The sequence below is a fragment of the Trichechus manatus genome, unplaced genomic scaffold, assembly GCF_000243295.1.
Source record: "Trichechus manatus latirostris isolate Lorelei unplaced genomic scaffold, TriManLat1.0 scaffold00015, whole genome shotgun sequence".
Classification (NCBI taxonomy): Eukaryota; Metazoa; Chordata; class Mammalia; order Sirenia; family Trichechidae; genus Trichechus; species Trichechus manatus.
The window spans coordinates 6,171,238-6,193,528 of record NW_004443951.1 but is presented as its reverse complement, the minus strand read 5'-3'; the positions used below and the strand labels follow the sequence as shown (position 1 = coordinate 6,193,528).

Here is a 22,291-nt window from a genome sequence, read left to right as displayed (position 1 = left end):
TTGTTGTTGTTAGGTGCCATCGAGTAAGTTCTGACTCAGAGTTATTATCCTAGTATCCTGTTTATTGTTGTTGTTGTCAGTTGCCATTGAGTCAACTCCCATTGTACAACAAAGCCAAGCACTGCTGGTCCTGCACCATGTTCACGATAGCTGGTATGTTTGAGTCCATTATTGTGGCCATGTGTCAATCTAGCTCATTGAGAATTTCCCTCATTTTCATTGGCTGTTTACTTTACCAAATATGATGTCCTTTTCTAGTGATTGGTCTTTCCTGATAATGTATCCAAAGCAAGTGAGTCAAAGTCTTGCCATTCACACTTTTAAGAAACATTCAACTTGTATTTTTTCTAAGATTGTTTTGTTTGTTCTTCTGGCAGTCCATGGTATATTCAATATTATTTGCCAACACTGAGTATACTGTTTACTTTCCTCATAAAACTTATCACTAAACTAAATTATAATTTTAAATATTTATCATTTTACTTTTCCCGCACTAAAATGTAAGCTCCATGTAGCACAGGGACTAAATATGTTTTGTTTGTTTTTTTCTTTTGGCCATTACACCTTCAGTGCCTAGCACAGTGCCTGGCCTATAGCAGATGCTTAATAAATATTTCTTGAATAAATTTAGCAAATATTTTTTAAATAAATTTAGCATATATTTTCTAAAAGTAAACCATATACCAGGTACTTCACTACATGTTCATGAATTTAATTAATTTATTTCTTCCTTCCCAATCTGTGTACCCTTTGATTTCCTTTTCTTGTCTAATTGCATTAGTTAGGACTTCCAGTATGATGCTGAGTAGGAGTGATGAAAGCAGACATCCTTATCTTGTTCCTGATCTTAGAGGGAAAGAATCTATTTTCTCACCATTAAGTATGATGCTAATTGTAGGGTTTTTGGAAACGTTCTTTATCAAAATGAGCAAGTTCGTCTCTATTCCTAGATAGCTGACAGTTTTTATCTTAAATAAGTGTTGGATTTTGTGAAATGCTTTTTCTGCATCTATTGAATATAATCATATGGTTTTTCTTCTTTAGCTTTTTTTTTTTTTTTTAAATTGTACTTCAGGTGAAGGCTTACAGAACAAATAGTTTCTCATGAAACAGAAGTGCACATGTTGTTTTATGACATTGGTTAACAACCCCACAACATATCAACCCTCTAACTGCTCAATCTTTTTTTTTTTTTTTGGTGAAAATACACACAGCCAAAGATACACAATTTCAGAAATTTCTACATGCACAGTTCAGTGACATTGACTACGCTCTTCGAATTGTGCTGTTATTCTCACTTAAGATGAAGGCTTACAGAACAAAATAGTTTCTCATTTAACAGTTACTACAAACGTTGCCCTATGACAATGGTTAACAATCTCACAGCACATCAACAATATCCTGACTCAACCTTGGGTTGCCTATCACCAGCTTCCTTGTCCCCTTCTGCTTTCTGGCCCTTGTCACTGGACTACTGTACCTCGTTAGTCTCATTTCGTTTTACGGGGCTGTCCACTCCCAGGCTGAACAGTGAACCTCGGAGGTAACTTCACCACTGAGCTAAAAGGGTGTCTGGGGGCCATACTCTCGGGGTTTCTCCAGTCTCCTTTAGGCCAGTAAATCTGGTCTTTTTTTTGTGAGTTAGAATTATGTTCCACATCCTTTTCCAGCTCTGTCCAGAACCCTCTGTAGTGATCCTGGTCAGAGCAGTCGGTGGTGGCGGGGCACCATCTGGCTGTACTGGACTCAGTCCGGTGGAGGCCTTGGTAGCTGTGGACAATTAGTCCTTCAGACCAATCTTTTCCTTGTATCCTGTTCTCTTTATTCTCCCTTGCTCCCGAAGGGATGAGACCAGTGGAGTATCTTAGATGGCCGCTCACAGGCTTTTAAGACCCCAGACACTACTCACCAAGGTAGAATGTAGAGCATTGTCCTTATAAGCTGTGTCATGCCAATTGAGCTGGATGTTCCCCGAGACCATGGTCCCCACAGCCCTCCGCCCAGCAATTCAGTCCCTCAGGGAGTTTGGATGTGTCTGTGGGGCTTCCGTGACCTTTCCTTGTACAAGTCTTCTTTAGCTTCTTGATATGATGAATTATATTAATTGATTTGTCAACGCTGAACCAGCCTTGCATACCTGTAATAAATCCCACTTGATGGTAGTATATAATTCCTTTAATACACTATTGGATTCAATTTGCTAATATTTTATTGAAGGTTCTTGCATCTATGTTCATTAGAGATATTGGTCTGTAATTTTTCTTCCTTGTAAAGTCTTTGTCTGGTTTCGGTACTACAATAACGCTGGCCTCATAAAATGAACTGTGAAGTATTCCCTCCTCTTCTATTTCTTTGAAGAATTTGAGAAGGATTGACGTGAATTCTTCTTTCAATGTTGGTAGAATTCAATAGTGAAACCATCCGGGTATTTCATTTAATTTAAGCAACAATACTTTGAAGAGAGATTAGTAGACATGCAAACTAAACTCACAAAGGTTAAATAATTAGCTGAAAGCCAACAGGTAAAAAGTAGTTAAGCTTGAATTTAAATTCAGGTTTGTTTGACTCTTCTTCCACTTACATGTTGCAGCCTTCCAACCTAAGCATTCATTATTGTTGTTAGTTGCCATCGAGTTGGTTCTGACTCATGGCGACCCCATGTGTGCAGAGTAGAACAGGTTCATAGAGTTTTCAACGCTGTGACCTTTCAGAAGCAGGCTGCTAAGCCTGAGCACCTCTGGGTGGGTTCAAACCCCCAACCTTTCAGCTAGTAGTCGAGCACTTCAGCATTTGTGCCACCTAGGAACTCCAAGTATTTATTATATACTAGATGAATTCAAAACGGAGAAGTAGCTCAGCTTCCTTGCTCCCAACTTTCTCCCATTCTTTTGTAGTGGAATTCGGTAGTTAGGTACATTCAATCAACTGACCAAGAGAACTTTTTTTAATGGAATCAGTTAGTATCAACTACATGCATGAGTAAGTTAAATACCCTGAACCAAACAGCATCATTTATTCATGATAAATATGATTGTCTCATCGAATACTATATTTTATCAATTAACTTTTGACCTTTGAGAGGAAAGGGAAAAGAATAAAAAGGAAGAGAAAGTGCTTCCATATTGTTATCATTATCCTATGCTTTTATAAAACAGTATTTTCATTTAATGGCACACATTTAACAATATATTATTTCCAAACATTAAAGAGAAAATTTCTGAGTTAGACAAAGTCACTTTATTTACATACTACAAATAAAAAACAATTTAGAAAAATTCATTATGATCAACTCTTTCTGTACAAATGTAATTATTCTGCAATCTTCTTATAACATCATTCACCAGAGCAGCAGAATCATGAGGCAAGTGTAATACTGGTATAAAACTTGGTTTTATACTCTAATTTTTGAAATAAGAGATAACTGTTTGCCAAAAATTTTCGTATGGGACATTACCAGACAAGCATCAGCAAGGCTTCCAAGATGTATGAATTGGGGGAGGCAACAGTGAAAAAAGAAAACGAAGCCTGTATTTAAAATGAAAATCAGAGCAGACCTTAATGAAGCAGCAACAGAACTAGCACAGAAGCCAAGAGGCCCAGACTATAAGTTCAGTTCTGCCATAAACCAGATGTGAGACCTTTAGTGAATTATTCCATTATTTTGAAACTGAAGTTTTTCACCTAAAAAAAAACAAAAATTAAAGTTTGCAAGATAAAGAAGAGTGTAAAGGCATTCTAGAAACATAAAGAGGCTAAAAGGTAAACTCTCGCCATCCTTGCTCCTAAGGAGCATTCTGGCTGCACTTCTTATAAGACAGATTTGTTTGTTCTTCTGCCAGCTCATGGTATAGTCAATATTCTTCGCCAACACCATAATTCAAAGGCATCAATTCTTCTTCAGTCTTCCTTATTCATTGTCCAGCTTTCGCATGCATATTAGGCAACTGAAAATACCATGGGTTGGGTCAGGTGCACCTTAGTCCTCAAAGTGACATCTTTGCTTTTTAACACTTTAAAGATGTCTTCTGCAGCACATTTACTCACGTACCATATGACCCAACAACCAGCAATTCCACTCTCAAGTATTCACTCAAGTGAAATCAAAACTTATATTCACACATACACACAAAATAAAGCTGTTGCAAATACTTAAACAGAAGAAAAATTCATAATTGCCAAAAACTGGAAACTGCAAAATCACTCAAATGAATAAACAAATGTGGTAGCATTTGACACTTTCTAAAAATATCTTACTTGCTCGTATTTATTGTCTTTCTTCTCGTAATAGGACATCAGCTTCTTCAGAACAAAAGTGCCTTGTCTGTCTTATTCACTGCTGATTCCTAAGTGCTCAGAACCATGTCTGGCATATCACAGGAACACAGTAAACATTCTCAAATACTAATGATCAGAAAAATAATATTTATGGATAGCTTTCTATGTTCCAGGGAAAACTGTAATAGCTTTGTACATATTATCTCATCTTATTCTGATCCCCTTTTCACAAATGAGGAAACTGAGACAAAGTGTCATAACCGGTCCAAGGTCACACAGTGAATATTTGAGGTACTATACAAACCCTGGGAGTCTAACTCCAAAGCCTGGGCTTTAATTTAAATGAGGAAATGTTGGAAGAGCATTACAGGAAGACATAATAAAAGGCAGAGATATGTTAAACAACATGGTCTTCGCAGGGAACCAATAACTATTTAAGGCAAGGCAGACAGATAGGGGACAGATCGTGAAAAGTGCCATATGCCAGGCTAAGAAGTTTGGACATTACCCTAAAGGCAACAGACAGCTATTTACGGGGTTTATCAGTAGAGTGGTAAGGTCAGCTTTGCAGTTTACATAGATCACTACAGCTCCAGTATGGACTTAAAGAACACAAGACTGGGCAAAGCAACTTGTTGGGAGATAACTGTCAGAGACCAGGCAACCTAAAATAATAAACTGAACTTGGATGGCTGTAGCAGTCAGAAAGGCACAAACAAATTCAGGAAATTATTTTTAAAGGTGGTAAAATCAGTGGGGCAAAATTGATTTTCTCATTTATACAATCAAGAATGAAGATAATAAATAACAATACCAACCTCCATGGTTATTGTGAGTATTGAAACTAAAACATTTAACACAGTAGTTGCCACAGTATGAGTGATCAATAAATGGTAGTTACATTAATATTGTGGTGATGATGATTATTTTTTAGACATGGGAGTTTACAAGGGAGAAGAAAGTGTCTAAAATAATCCCCATGTTTCTGGTTTGAGTGACTGCATGGGTAATAGCACATTCCTGGAATATAACAGAGAGAAAACGCAGATTTGGGGAGCAGGATAAAGAGCTCACTTTTGTAAATGATGAGTATGTGATACCAGTGGTAGTGGTCAACAGACAGCTGAACCCAGGAGTTTGAATCTCAGGAGAGATTTTCAAGCAGGAGATCCACATGGGAATGTTGAAATGAGTTATAAGATGTAAGATATAATAAGATGGAATGATGGAGAGTATAAATGTTTAGAAATTTGTAGGAGAGGAAAAGTTCCTGAAGGAGAATCAGAATAATTAGGCAGATACAAGGAAAATCAGAAAAGAGGAATATGATGAAAGCTAAGGGAACAAAATTTCCAGGAGTATTTTGTCAACAGTATCAAGTGCAAAATAAGTTGAGTATCATATACCCACTGAATTTAGCAATGTGAAAAATCATTCATGGCAACTACAATAGTGAAATGCTTATTTAAGAAATACTACAGTGTTTAATGTCAACAAATTTTTTATTTGAATGATCTCACTTTAAATTACAGTAACAGTACCTGATATAACTGATGTCATAAAAATTATAAAAACATAAATTCACAAATGCATTGATAAAATGTATATCATGATTATAAACACATAAATAATTCCAGATACAGTTACTACATTTGTTATTAATTTTCAGAAACATAAATTTTTTATCTCTGTAAAAGATTTTAAGTGAAAACAATAGAAGCCACCTTGAAAGTCAAAGCCCCCGCTTTTTCCCACTACACTCGGTGACAACTACCACTGAACAATCAGGAGCAAGAGTTACTCTTTACACACCAGAGTACTTGAGACAGATTTCTCTTCTCTTTCCTTTTCCTATTTTTGAGAATATTTCTTCTCCCAATCCAAACTTTTTGAGAACAGCTCTATTTATCATTTAGTCTTCTATGAACCTATCTATATTCTTTGCTTGTTTACTTGCTTTTCTTTCTTTCTGTAGGAATTCTCTATTATGGATTTTAAAAAATCAGTTGCTGTCCAGTGGATTCAGACTCATGGCGACCCTATGTGTTGTAGAGTAGAACTGCCCTTCGTAGAGTTTTCAAGGCTGTGACCTTTCAGAAGTAGATTGCCAGGTCTTTCTTCTGAGGCACCTCTGAGTGGGTTCAAACCACCAAACAAACTTTCGGTTAACAGTCGAGCACTTAGCCATCTGTAACACCCAGGGACTCCTATACTATTAATACCAATGTTTTAGCTGTAGTATATCATGAAAATTCCTTTTCCAGCATAGTGCATATCTTTCAACTTTGGTCTTTTGTCAAATAGATCTTATTTTTACAAACTCAAAAATATCAGTCTATTTTCTTATAATTTTGCCTTTCTGTCTTGCTTAAGAAATTTAACCGTACTACAAAGGTAATAAAATGTATATTTTATATTATTTTAAGAGTTTAAATTTTTAATTTGTCTTCATATTTAAATCTTTATAAAGTTTTGTGTGTGTTTTTAGTGTGAAATTGGGGTATTGTTTGTATACAACACTATTAATTAAATAGACACTGCTAATTCTACTATTTTGTAATGCAACCTCTATCACATACCAAGTTCCCTTATATAAATAGCCTGAGTTCCATTCTGTTCATTTAGACAATTTGTCTATTCTCATGCCAGTGTCATGATATTTTAATTACTACTGCTATAAAGAAAAATTGTTAGCTGAAAGACAAGTGTCCATCAAATAAACATATACTCATTCATTATTCTTCTTCAATGTTGGCTTGGCTATTCTTGGCCCTTTGCTTATCTACATGAATTTTAGAATTAGTTTGTTATATTGTATGGAAAAAAATCCTATTGGTATTCTAATTGGAATTTTATTGAAAGTACAGACTGATTTTGGGAGAAGTAATGTATTTATAAATTGAGCCATCACTTCCATAACATAGCTTTGAATCTCATTTCATCAAATTATCTGTCCATTACCTTTCTTTATTGGTATCATTTCCCTACTCTTCTGTCACTCCTCCTCCATTTTTCAATGATTATTGCTCATGCCTCACTGTCACTTTTCCAATATATATGGAGAGTATCTTTCCAACACTGTGGCCTCTCAGGTCTTCAGTTTCCTCCCATCCAATGATCCTGTCCTCCATTTTACTTCAGCTTACCACTCCTATAGTCATACTCTAGACCTTGACATTACCAATAATTTCCTCCTTCTTGCTCTTTCTCAGTTCCCTTTGCTGGTTCCTTTGTCAAAGTGTCCTAAGGCTAACTCCTTACTCCTCTTCTCATTTGGTGATATCATCCAGTCTGATGGCTTCAAATACCATCTATATGCCAACAACTTCCAAATTTATATCTCCAGTCCTGATTTCTCTCTAAGTCTCCAGTAACTCTCAAGTAACACAGCAGCTCTAATAGGCATCTCAGATTTAGCCTGTCCAAAACTGAAATCCTGATCTTCTCCCCAAAAACTGCTCTGCAGTTTTCCTTATAGATTCTAACCCCAACCCCTTCCAGATGCTCATGACAAAAACTTGAAGTCATTGTTAATTCCTCTCTTAATTGCACACCCATATCAAATACATGGAACCATGGTGGTGCAGTGGTTAACAGCTTAGCCTCTGATCAAAAGGTGGGCAGTTCAAATCTACCAGTCACTCCCTGGAAACCTTATGAGGCAGTTCTACTCCATCCTACAGGGTTGCTATGAGTCAAAATTGACTCGATGGCATCTAATAACAGCAACAATATAAAGGAACATTATCAAATTGTATATGTAATTCTTCTATTCAAGAATATTGCTCAGCTCTTTTAATAGTTCTAACAAATTGCCTATAGATTCTCTTGGATTTTCTTTCAGACAATTGTATCATTTACAAACAATGAAAATTATGTACCTTTCTTTTAAATCATTATAACACTTATTTCTTTTTCTTGTTTTATTTCATTAGTTAGAGCCTCCAATACAATTCTGAAAAGTATTTTGATAAGGTCATCCTTGTCTTGTTTCTGACTTTAAAGTGAATGCTTTTAAAGTTTCGTCACTGCATATGATGTTTGTTCTTGATTCTCTAACGACATTCTTTGTGAGATAAGAATGTTTCCTTTTCACCCTAGTTTGCTACAAGTTTTAGCTTGAATCAGTGTTGAATTTTAACAATTGTTTTTTCTGCATCTATTGAGATGATATCCTGAGAGGCAGCATAAGACAGAGGTTAAGAGAACAAGCTCTGGGGACAGTAAATAACATGTTGCAAAACACAAATAGAAAACAAACAAACCTAGAAGTAACTATGCAAAAAGGTTCACAGTAATTGCTTCTAGGTAGTAAGAGTATGGGTTTGGGTTTTTTGCATTTTTCTGTTTCTAATACTTACCTATATTTTCCAAATTTTCTATAGTGAATATTTCTACAGTGACTGTTCTTAGCTGCTGTCTTGTCAATTCCCAACTCACAGAGACTCCAAGAAACAAATCCTGCCTCTACCCCTTACTGATTGTGTGATCTTGAGCAAGTTATTTATCCTCTGTGCCTCAATTTCTTCATCTGTAAAATGGGGCTGATAATACTGAATTCATGAGGTTGTATAGATGAAATAAGAGAAAGCACTAACACATAGTGCTTATCTCAAAGGATTGTTTTGAGGATTAAATGAACTAATTAATATAAAAGATTTAGAATATTGTCTGTACCATGTAAATATTTGATAAATGTAAGCAATAATTATAATAAATTCTAAGACAGAGAAAATGAGAACCAGTGTTCTGTTTTGTAGAAGTAGTAGTAGTAGCATAGCAGTATTAATAGCTATCATCTGGTGAGCACTTCTTATGTGCCAGGCACTGAATTAAATGTTTTATATGCATTATCCCATGTAATTATTACACCAATTCTATTCCAAACAAACCAAACCTGTTGCTGTCAAGTCAATTTCGACTCATAGCGACCCTATAAGACAGAGTAGAACTGCCCCATAGGGTATTCAAGGAGTGGCTGGTGGATTCCAACTGCCAACCTTTTGGTTAGCAGCCATAGTTCTTAATCACTGCACCACCAGGGCTCCCCAATTCTATTAGGTAATGCTATTATCTTTATTGAATAAATAAAGAAATTGATCATTTAAACAGGTAAATTGCTCACTAACTTTCCCAAAGTCACAGAGCTACTATGTAAGTGGCAGAGCTGGGCCTGAAACTCAGGCATATCTAACATAGAACCCATATTCTAAACCAATTGACATTTTGCTTAGTGATGATGGTGATAATAATACTATAGTAACAATAATAATAGTAATTAGTAGTAGTACTGCAAAAAGAAGGAAGAAGAAGGAAAGGAAAAGCAAGAGAAGAAGGAGGAAAAGAAGGAGAAAGAATAAGAGCAGAAGAGGAAATAGTATTAGTAACCTAGTTGTAACCTATTGTAGTGGTAGTTTTTGCTCTTGCTGTTGTTAGTATTATTACTACTGTTGTGGTTGTTTTCATAAAAACAACAGTTATCAAATATTGAGCCCTGATTATTTACTAAACACTATGGCAGGCTCTTTACAGACATTGTCTCATTTAATTTTCACAACACCCTTATGAGAAAGTATTATCTTCATTTTACAGATGAAAAAACTGAGGTTCCAAGAGATTAATTTAACTGATTAAGGGTAAAACAGCTAATAAGTATCAGAGCCCGGATATAAACTCAAATCTATCTGAACCCATTGTCTGTGCTCTTTGCAGTGTGATATGCTGCTGCCTCTGTGGGCTATTGATTTTGGCCACAGCCAGGATAAAGTTTCACTGAAATATCCAGGAGGAAGGCTAAAGAAGTAGCAAAATTTCCTACAATTTTAAAATGTAACTCAGATATATACATATATATATATATAAATGTGTGTGTGTGTTTTAAGCTACAATTACTGCTTATGATAACCTACGAAATACTTTGTTGTTAAAAATCACTTCCTTTTTATGTCCTATCACGTACCCCCCAGGACAACTGGTCGGCACACCAAGACAAAAAAGGGTTGATGAATTGAGAAAAAGAGTCAAAATAATAAACGAGTCTGTTTTGTTGTTTCATGGCATTGCTGGAATGCAATTAACTTCTTTATGACTGGAGGCCTGAGATGTTGCATCATATCCCATTTATCTGTGTGGAGTTCAACGTGATGAAAAATAAACAAGTAATTTATTCTGAGTGTGTGAACATCTGAGTTCATAAAAGAGTTCAAAGCAAGAAATTCATGTAAAGGTATCTCATTTACTGCTGATAGGACAGCAAAATAGTATAAACCTTATGGAAGCAATTTAGAAGTATGTATCAAGAGTCTTTAAAATGTTCATGTGCTTTGTTCCATTCAAATTTATTCAAAGAAAGCAAAATGAAATATGTATAACAGTTTATGCATACAGATGTTCACGCATTGTTATTTATAACGATAGATAATGGAAAATAATCTTGATTACTAAGAGCAAGGAAACTATCCAATAGATATTGTACAGTCATTTTTATAAAGTTTTGAAGTTGTTAGTGATAATATTTTGTTTTTTAAGAAAAAAATCAAAATATAAAAATATATTTATACAGTAAAAAGTTAATTATGCTTCAAAAAATAAATAAGTCTAGAAGTAAATATGGCAAAAAGCTAACAGCATTTGCTTCTAGGCAGTAAGATTATGAGTCTGTTGATTTTTAATTTTTTTTTCTTTTTCTGCATTTAACAATTATCTATATTTTCCAACATTCCTACATTGAGCATTTACTACTTTTATAATCAGACTGGGGAAAAAGAAATTCAAAGAGAAAAAAAGAATATTAAAGGAAAGGGAACAGAGTTTAAATAGTCCAGGCATACCATTTGATTTCGTCTTATTGGCTGAAGCTTTTTCATGAGTATTTAAATAGGAAGATTTGCTTTCACATCACACGGGTGCTCTGCTCCATCAATAATAAATTTCCACATAAGAATATTTAATACCAGTTTTTCAGAGAGAAAATTACTTTTCCATAGAGGTACCAGGACATTCAGTTTTCATAGACTCTTGCAAATGCACTATTTAGAAACTACATTTGGGGGTGAATGTATCAGTCCTGGGACACAGCACCTTACATTCCAAGCTTTTATCACTTCCTAAAAACATCAAGTAAAATAATCCAAAAGCTAGGACCAGTTTATACAGTATACTTGATGCTGCAATTTTTAACATTCATTTACTAGAGTCAGCCTGTGATGACTAATACTTCTTTTGCCCACTAGTACCAAGCCCTAAATAAGGTTCCTGACTAGATTACATTCATGCAGGTCTCATTTTAACGGAAATTGGAGAGATGAAAAAAGATTATAGGAAGAGACATTATAAAAACAGACCTCATAAGTCAAACTTAATCGTAAAACCATTCTCTTTCATGTAGACAACCATGAAAAACAAATATCCTGTGAGCTAGAGATATATATTGTATCTTTCCAACAGATCTTTATGCCTTCTTGAGACAGATTTCCATGACTATATAATGTGATTACAGTTGATGAAGCAATGGCCCACAGAAAGAGACTGATAAAGCATCAGGCTCCAGGAAACCAAATAAACATGTTCATGATTTCTAATTGTAACAAGGGTAGGATAACACTGGATATGAAGACAGAACCTAGAGAGACAGAGCAAATATTGGTTCCTCTAACTTCAAAAATAAGCATCCATGAAACAGAGCCAGCTCTCTTATTAGAAAAACTCCTTGGAACACATTCATGTTAGCTGCTTATTTAATTGATAGATAAGACTACAAAGGAGGTTGTGTAAGTTTAACACGTAGTATGAAAGTTACAACGCTCATGGCAGAGGTATTTTAAACAACCAAAAGAACATCCCTGTAAGCAAACTAATAGAGCCAAAGAGTAAGAAATTTTAAAATGTTCAAGCAACATGTCCAAAGGACTATCTCTGGTAATGTAACTGAAGGAACAAAGTTTCTGTAACTCTCTAGTCAGTTCACCTCCCTCTTCCCAAACATAGGGGCTGTGTGAGGATAATCTTTATATAAAGACTAAAGTGAGAAAAAAACAGGGCTAGGAATTTAATGTGGCTCAAAATTAAAGAAACACTATAATTGCAGCGCTTCTGCTAAGTGTCTGTTTAGCAGAGGTCATAATGGGGATAAATGATCCTGTTATTTGAAAAGTAACAAAAGTAAAAGTTCCCATTTCTTAGGAATCAGTGTGTTCCTGTATGCAGTAGGATGCATGTGCATATGCCGTGCATAAAGAAGGAAAGAGTAATTCCTTTTGTGAACTGAGAAATCCTGGCAGATTACATTGCTTTAAAAAAAATATTTTCCTTCCTTCATATTAACTGACTATAGAGCCTCAGTATTATTTTGTTTGTTTTTCAGAGGTGTGTTTATTTGCCAATTGTAAGTTACTGACATGAGACAGGAACACTAACAGAAGAATGAGAGGGTGTAAAGTTTACCTCAGTGGCAGAGAGATCTACATAGGGGGCCCAAAGGTGGAATGCCAAGACTCAGTACTACATGTGGCTAAAGCCTCCTGCTGTGAGTTATAGTCTCTAGACTGAGTAACAAGGACTTTGGAAAACATACTTTGAAGATTATTGATTGCCTTGGTGAAATAAGAAGGACAATCCCAGGGTCTGGTTAATTCCTGTAGGTAAAGTATGGCTTTGGGGAGGGGGGGCGGGAAAGAAGGTATGGTTATTCTTACTATGAAGAAATAAAAAAAGAACTTGTTCATGGAGGAGTAGGTAAGACCAAGAAGCAAGGCAAGGAATAGAGCTTGAGGGGCTTTCTGAGTACGGTTTAGCTTTTTTCCCCTAGTCCTAAAATTCTTAGATCAGTCATATTTAGCTAATAATTTTCAGGCTCTCCCCTATATTTAATTCCTTCCAGTTAGCCTCTAAACATCAGTAAACATTACATACACCTACAACATCCATGGAAGCAGTAGCCAAGAAATTCAGTGAAGTATTACATTGAGAAAATCTTCTGCAAAAGACCTCTTTAAGGTTTTAAAAAGCAAAAATGTAACTTCATGATTAAGTTGCACCTGACCCGAGCCATGGTCTTTTCAATCACCTCATATACATGCCAAAGTTGGACAAGGAAAACAAAGAGAGAAGAAGAACTGATGCACTCGAACTGTGGTGTTGGCAAAGAATATTGACTATACTGTTGACTACCAGAACAACAAACAAATCAGTCTTAGAAGAAATACATCCAGAATGCTCCTTAGAAGTAACAATGGTGAGACTCAGTCTTGCTTACTTTGGAAACATCATCAGGAAAAACCAATCTCTAGAAAAGGACATCATGGTTGGTAAAGTAAAGGGTCAGCTAAAGCAAGGGAACCCCCAAAGAGATGGACTGACACAACAGCCATAGCAATGGGCTCAAATACATCAACAATTATGAAAATGGCACAGAACTGGGCAACATTTTTAGCTGTTATACATAAGGTCACCATGAGTTGGAGGTGACCCAATGGTAATTAACAGCAACAAGGCCCTGCGTTAGTGGTGTTACAGAGAATTGGTAGTGACGTGAAGTGGCTATTCCTGCATCCCTCTTCTGCTGAGGCCAGTGTGCCAGGAACAACATTGTGTCCAGGAAGACTCAGAACCCTTACATTCCAGACACTGACAACTGCCTAGCATATGACTCAAGTTGAATCTGAAAAGAAATGGAAAGTAGCAAGCACTAGGTGAAAGAGACTGACCCTATAGGGAAAGCGAAACAAACACCCTCCTTTCTCCCAAATATACTAGAAAAGGATGATCCTGAAGGAGAAGGTAGATGTAGAGTTACAAGGGTATGTTTTCACATGCTTAAAAGAATCACAATATCACTATGTGTACAGTCTATGCAGCATCCTAAATGATCAGCTGTCTCAATAAAATGGAATGATATTTTCTTTCTTAGGACTAACATTTATTATTAATGATTATTCAAAGTATATATATTTATCTCTCTATTTTCACCAATGCTCTCTCTCGTTCAAAACAGGATTATAAAATATACACTGCTAAAAATGTAACTGAGGAAATCACAGTTAAAAGCGGATTAATAAGATCAAAATAAAAGTTGGTCCACAAAAACACAGCAAAAAAAAGTTTTTTCAGATCACTGGAGAGGGCTCTAAAATTGCCTCTGAGCTTCCCAGCAGCCAAGCAAGGGGAAAATAAGACCAGTTATAAAAATTATATTGTTTTTTAAGATACAAACGCCTTGTTGGACAGGAGAAGAAAATCTTTTTCTGAAACTGAAGCCTTAGTGAAATGTCTATCACAGGTCTTTATAAAAAGAAATAATATAAAGAACAGCATCCTTATAATAAGCATAATAGCAAGTCACATCCTTCTAGAAGTTTCTTGTAGTGTCTCAACGAAAGCCAAGTACATCATGCTAATGCTTTAATTCATAAAGAAAAGTTTTGTTCTCAGATAATCTATCTGTATCATTTAATAACCATCAGCATGACAAAAGTCAGCAAATTTTACCTAATTCTCTACAACTCTTGAAACAAAACTGTAACATTAGACATATAAGAATATATTCCAGATACAGTGTCATTATTTTGATATTCCTAAAAGAAAACAAAATCATTTTATTCTTACCAAAACCACACTGAAGGTATTCACTATTTCTCTCACCTGTGATTCTTTCACGTTTTCAACAGTAAAGTTGAACCAGACTCGGAAGCGTGGATTACAGGTATCAGGCCTAATAAACAGATCGTACTCAAACTCAGAGACCTGGTCCACCCGGCCAAGGTTACCTAATAATAAAAATTAAGAGAATTGAGTTTTAATAGAAGTTTATGCAGATCAATGGTACATACACCTAAATAATATGAATTCTAACTGTAACATCTGTCATTATTTGGTACATGTACATACACTCACAATGTATCCTCAACTTCTAAATACCTCATGCAAGATACAAAATACTCAGGATGTCCAGATGGTCCAACAAAAGGCCTTCCATCTTAGGTGTGGATCACCAAAGACTGAGATAAGCTGGTTTTCCTTTCTCTTTTAAACAAAAATTGATCAAAATAGAATAGTAAGCATACATACTAAATAGCGAAGTATAGAAATAATCTTAAAGACAGCTAAATGGAGTAAATTAAAAACTGAGTATGGAATTTAAAGTTCTTGCTTTGCCAGCTACTGATGATAGGATATTGGAGGAAGGGAAGTATCATTTACTGAGGACATAGTATGTGCCAGTCACTGTGCTAGATATTTTATAAAAAGTATATTATTTAAATCTAGCGGCCACCCTATGAAGGTTATAATAGAGAATAGACTGCCTAGGTGAAACATAAGGAATTCTGGTGGTGAAATGGTTAAAGTGCTCAGCTGCTAACTGAAAGGTTGGTGATTCGAACCCACCAGCTGCTTCATGGGAGAAAAGACCTGGCGATCTGCTCCCATAAGGAATTACAGCCTAGGAAACCCTATAGGGGCAATTCTACTCTGTCCTATCGGTGTGCTAGGAGTCAGAATTGACTGGATGGGACACAATAACAACAACAGGTAAAAAACATAGGTAACACAGTCTCTTTGGAATCTTCCCCAAATTCTCCTATTCTAGCTAAGAAGTCAAGCTATACACCGAAGGATAGTTCTTCTATTAAATGAGTGAAGAGATCTAAAACTGACTAAGCACCTAACCTGTACCAGGAACCGAACTAGGGGCCTTACATATTGCAGTGGGCATCTCTGCCTTGATAAAAACGCACAAAGAGTCTGATGAACTCCAAACCAGATAACCAACAGCTAAAGAGTCAAGATGATTACAGACAACAATGAAGCAATTGATTGAGAAGTTGGTATTGTACTGGTCTTAAATAGCACAGCAACATCCTGCTTTAAAATGAGCTCTGGTGTGTTTTCTTCCAAAAGAATACCCAAAATTAATATTTAACCTTATATGTACCAAAGTTTTAAATAACTTCTTATACTAGTTCTATTGGCATGTCAGCCGTTTTTCTGGGCATCAGTAGTGTAAACCAGAGTGCTAGCCTGGGAATCAAACTCGTTGCTGTCGAGTTGATTCCAACTCATAGTGACCCTACAGAACAGAGAAGAACTGCCCCATAGGGCTTCCCAGAAGCAGCTAATGAATTCAACTGCCGACCTTTTGGTTAGCAGCCGAGCTCTTAACTACTGCGAATCAGTAGATCTGAACTCTAGTTCAACTGACTGACTATGTCACAATAGGTAAGTTATTTACCCTCTCAGGGCCACGTATGCAAAATGAGAACATTGAATTAAGAATCTCTAAATTGCTTTTAGCTGTAGCATTCTTTGACTGCCTGATTTTAAGATGATCAGGCAGTTATCCAATATAATAAGATCATCCTCCAAACCATATCAATTAATCTTAGGTTCCTTTTATCTGCTCTTATTAAAATTTGACCTGAGAAAAAAGATTTATTCCTCTTTACAGAACAAGAACAATTGGTTACCTCCACTTTAGTAACACATACTTGAAACACACACACACATTTATATAAATGTACAAACATTAACTAATTAGGACCAAAGACTTTTATCTTAATGTTTCAGGTTTCAAATGTCTTCAGAAATTCCCAAAAGGATTGTTCAATTAAACGGTCCTTTGAACTATTGTAATTCAAGTGTTTACTAAGCCCTATGTTGTAGAGGACAAAACCCTCACTGCACAATGGCACTGAACTTGGAGTCAGAAGCTCTACAGTCAAGTTTTAGCTCCACCACTTACTGAGTAACTTGGAAAATTTATTTAACCTCTTAAAGACTCTATCTGCTCAGCTATAAAGTAAGGGTCATTTTAATAGTTAACATTTTCAGACTATTTCTACATGCCACATATTGTCCTAAATACTAAGTGTACTAACCTATATAATTCTCACAATAATCCCTATAAAGTAAGTTCCATTACCATACCCATTTTACGTAGAAGAAAATCAAGGCACAAATAACTTGTCCAAAGCTAAATTCCAGAGTTGGGATTTGAATTCAAGCAATATAGCTCTAACCACTAGATTATATCACTTCTCTACCTAACAGAGCTGGGAGGAAGAATAAAACATATATTGAAAATGCTGTATAAGTTATAATACTCAACAAAATTACTATGCTTAAAACAACAAAAAAGAAAACAGTATTGTTTTGCCATCTAAAAGTCCATGGTCTAAAAATTTAATATTAATGTGTACTTCAACATTCAAAGGACAGCAGATTTTTGTTTAATTCTGGACTAGTATAAATGAATTTTTATTAATAAAAACATATTAAATTGCTGCTCCACATTGTACCTGATAATAATGTACCATATATGTCTAACAATTCGCAGTTTCAAAATGACTTGACATAATTTATATAATTAAAACCTCACCATGACCCCATGATGAGTGTTATGAGACTCAGAAATGTTTAACTGGTGCCATCAAGTTAATTCTGACTCATAGCAGCCCCACGTGTGTCAGGGTAGAACTGTGCTCCATAGGGTTTTCAACAGCTGATTTTTCACAAGTAGATTGCCAGGCCTTTCTTCTGAGGCACACCTTGGTAGACTTCAACCATCTGGTTAGCAGCCAAGTGCATTAACCATTTGCACCCTTAGTACTTGCTTATAACAGGAAAGCACTAACTAAAAGAAAGCTAATGGAGCTATATTTATATCAGACAAGAAGGAGTTTAAGTCAAGAAGCATTACTAGAAATGAAAGGGGGCATTTCATGATGATAAAAGAGTAATTCTACCAAGAATATATAAAATCTTAAAAGTATATAAACCTAACAATAAACCCAAACTAAACAAAACCAAACCCACTGCCATCAAGTTGATTCCAACTCATAGTGGCCCTATAGGATAGAGTAGAACTGTCCCATAGGGTTTCCAAGGAGCATCTGGTGGATTCAAACTACCAACCTTTTGGTCGGCAGCCAAGTTCTTAACCACTTCACCACCAGGGCTCCAAACCTAACAATAGAGCTTCAAAATACATAAAGGAAATTTTGACAAAATAAACAGCGAAAATGAATTAATCTAGAATTATAGTGAGATATTTTAATATAGCAATACAAATAACCGAGAAAATGCAAATAAAAAATTCAGAAAAGATTGAGATGATCTGAAAAACAAAATTAAAAGGTATACCTACATCTCATTATGGAACACTTAATATTTACAAAAGTACAGAATATACATCCTTTCAAGTGCACATGGCACATTTATGAGAATTGATTATATACTGACCCATAAAACAAGTCTCAACAAATTTCAAGGAATTGATATCATACTTTGTATATTCTCTTATCACACTAATAATATTTTAAACTAAATTATAATTAATATGTGACAACTAAAAGTTGTGGGATGCAACTAAACCATTCTTACGTGGAAATTCATAGTGATGGATAGGTAGGTAGGTAGGTATATGATAAGAAGGAAGGAAGGAAGGAGGGAAGGAGGGAAGGGGAAGGTCAAGGCGAAAGGAATAGAAGGGAAGGGAGGGGAGGGGAGGGAGGAAGGAAGGAAGAAAGAAAGAAAATAAAACAACCAAAATAAGTGATTTAAGATTCTACCTCAGTAGCTGAAAGAGAACTGTACTTTCAAAACAAACAATAAAAAAAGTAGAAAGAAGGAAATAATTTTAAAAAGTTTAATGTACTATATAGAATATTTAAAATGTGAAAAGTTGAGACTTTGAAAGAGTATAAATATTAATAAACTCCAGCAAAACTAAAGAGAAAACTCACATTATTAATATCAAGAATTAAGAGAGAATAACACTATATACCCTATATACATTAAACAACCAAAAAAAAAAAATCAAATCAAAGCATGTAGTAAACCATTTATGCCAATACATTTGAAAAAGAGATGAAATCAATAATTTACAATAAAAACACATTTACTAAAATTGATACAGGAAGACATAGAAAATGTGAATTTTTCAATAACCATTAAATGGATCATATCCTTTATTTAAAACTTTTTCACATAGAAAACTCCAGTCCCAGGTGACTTCACATGTAAACACTTAAAATCTTATAACAAAGATATGTAAGATATAAAAAAGATCGATTTTAAACAAAAACTTATACAGGAAAAAAGGAAATGCTATCCAATTCATTTTATGAAGCCAGCATAACAGTGATATTAAAATATGGCAAGGAAATTACACGGAAGGAAACATATAGGTCAATGTTTCACATAAACTTAGATGAAAATGTTAACCAAAATATATATAAAATACATAATATATATAAATACCTACATCTTAAAAGCTGGGATTATTGAAACAATGCAAAGTTGGTTTAACATTTAAAAAATCAATCAATTAACCACATTGACAAAATAAAGAACAAATACACGATCATCTCAATAATTGCAGAAAAACTATCTGATCCAAAAAGTGACTATCACTACTTCTAGTTCAGCCATGTTAGAGAAACTGTTAAGAGACTAGCTACTCTGTAGAGAATTATAACACTGAATAAAATCTACAAAAAAAAATGAAATAAAGAAAAGCTTTCAGGTGTTAGACAACAGGTATCGTACGACAGCAATCCCTGAGAGAAGAGAGATCCACAAGATGACCTCTCACAACAGCACTGACACTCTATCAGAGAAAAATTTCCTAACAATGGTGCAGGAAACCAGAGCCCAACCAGACTACAGAGGTTCGGTGAGTTTACAATACAGAAACAAAATTTTGAGGTTTTTGTAGGAACGGAAATCTAAACATTAGGGCACGAGAGAGGAGCGAGCTGTGCACCGTATGTGTATGTATGTATGGGGGGTTCTAACTAAGGCTAGTTCTAACTAGGAAGGGTAAGACAATGAAGTTTCTAGATGACTGGAAATTTTTTTCTTAGATTTCACGTAAAGAAAATTTTCATAAGCTGGTCACAAAAAGCAGTAACAATAAAATAAATGTTTAATAAGTTGGACTATATTCTACATTAAAATAACTTCTTCATTAAAAAAATCATTAAAATATATATACACTACTGATTTAGAGAAATATTTACAGTACATAAATTTGACAGATGACTTGTAGACAGGACATATAGTTTCTAGAAAACAAGAAAACAAAAAGGCAATCTAATAAAAAATACAGGGGGTGGGGAGACAAAATAGCGTATTCCAATTCTCAGAACTCCCAATTCTAAATGACCAGAGTGCACATGAAAAAATTCTCAACAACATATCTCAGCATACTTACAGGACTAAAAATTAAAACTACAGTGTGATATCTCTAAAATTAAACTGTCTAATTGCTGTTTTATTTCAACTCATAATGACTCCAACTGACAGAGTTTCTAGGCTGTAATCTGTAAGGGAGCAGATTGCCAGGTCTTTCTTCCATGCGGCCACTAGGTAGGTTTGAACCACTAACCTTTCAGTTAGTGGCTAAGTGTTCAACCATTGCACTAAAAGCATTCCTAGAATCATTAAAATTAAAAAGGCAAACAATATCAAGTGTAGGCGAGGATGTGGAGTAATGGAACTTTCATACATAGCTGATGGAAATGTAATTTGTACAATCACTTTGGCAAACTATTTGATGATGAGTAGATTGAATTATGGCCCCCAACTGTATATTCCCTTCCAAAAGACAGGTTATTCCTGCTTCATTAACTGTGACCTGAGCAAGATGGCTTGCTTTATCCAAAGGAATGTGGAAAGAAGTCACACCAGGCCCTTTCAACATAGAGACCTTATACAACTTTATACGCTTCCATCTGCCCTTCTCAATTTCTCCTTGAAAAATCAGGAAGCATGTTAAGCAAACCATTGGTTGAGAATGAGAAGACACATGAAACAAAAGAACAGTCAACCTGCAGGCTGTAGAAGAACTATGGATATACAAACCTGCAGTTACCCACAACTTAAAAATTTTGAGCAACAAATAAATCTTGTTGTAAGCCACTGAAGTTGTTCTGCAGCATAACCTAACAAATGCTCACTAATAAATGTGGTATCTGCAACCGGTGAGTATATATAGCATATTTCCAAACAAATAGCAACCCTAAAGTAAATTTAAAGAAAATACATTCATAAGTTCACCAAAGGATATACATACAAATGCTTAAACGTAATTTATTTATTACACAAGTGATTCTATGGGGGAAAAACTGAATGACACAGGAAGCATCAAAAAAAAGATGGAATAAATACACAGTCACTGTACCATAAACAATTGATCAGGGGACTTCCAGGCAACATGGCGCTACAGACAGAAGCACCACGCCATCCCTCCACAGCAAAGATGCAAAAAACTAAGTCAAACAGAGACACACATCAATCCCGAAACCCTAAGCATCAAATGAAGAGATAAAGAACTCAGACAAGCACCAAATGGAATAAGAAACCAACTGAGAACAGAGAGCGAGGAGATACATGCAGAGGTCCCCTATCAGCTACTGCAGCACGGATCTGCCATCCTGGACTCTTGTCGGAGATCGGTGAATGGGGGTATGAGAAAACAGCTTCACAGTGTTTCCAGCAGAAGAGAGAACAACCAGTAACCAGCAATATACGCTACCCCACCCCCTACACTTCTTCACCCCCATTCAGCCTCCTCTACTTCCGTGGCCACAGTCTATTGGCCAGGAAGCACTGGCTTCACCCCGGTGTCGCTTCGATTCCACCTGCCCGCACTGGCTGGCTCCCTGAGTACCATTTGTTGACAGCTGGTGTTGATTTTTTCTGCTTCTTTAGAGTTCTTCCTTACCTCTCACCAACTCACCCTCCTTTCTCTCAAATACCTGGCTCTGTGTGCCATCTTTGCTTCTTCCTGAAAGACTTCAAAACACCGCTTGACTATGAAACTGCTTCACGGCCCATGCTGCTACGCTGGTGGCCCCCCCGGGGCTTTTTGTTTGTTTGTTCTCTTTGATTTGTTTCTATGTTTGTTTTCTTTTTGTTTTCTCAGCTTGGGAGCCCCTTCTAGCCAAGCAGTACAGTGCAGCATGGGAGCTACTCCTTTACTCTCCATAGACGCACAGGGACATCCCTGGGGGCATTT

General features: G+C 35.7%; 1 protein-coding gene across 2 annotated transcripts in view; it reads right to left on the bottom strand.

Annotated features, from left to right (window-relative positions):
• Positions 1-22,291, bottom strand: part of AGBL4 (AGBL carboxypeptidase 4) — a 1,625,978-nt gene that overhangs the window by 1,280,626 nt on the left and 323,061 nt on the right. Inside the window, exon 3 of one of the 2 annotated variants that reach the window (XM_012554276.2) lies at positions 14,878-15,038. In XM_012554276.2, coding sequence (XP_012409730.1) covers positions 14,878-15,038 — 161 coding nt within the window. The remainder of the gene's footprint in view (positions 1-14,877; positions 15,039-22,291) is intronic. The other variant, XM_023727093.1, reaches the window with a different exon arrangement.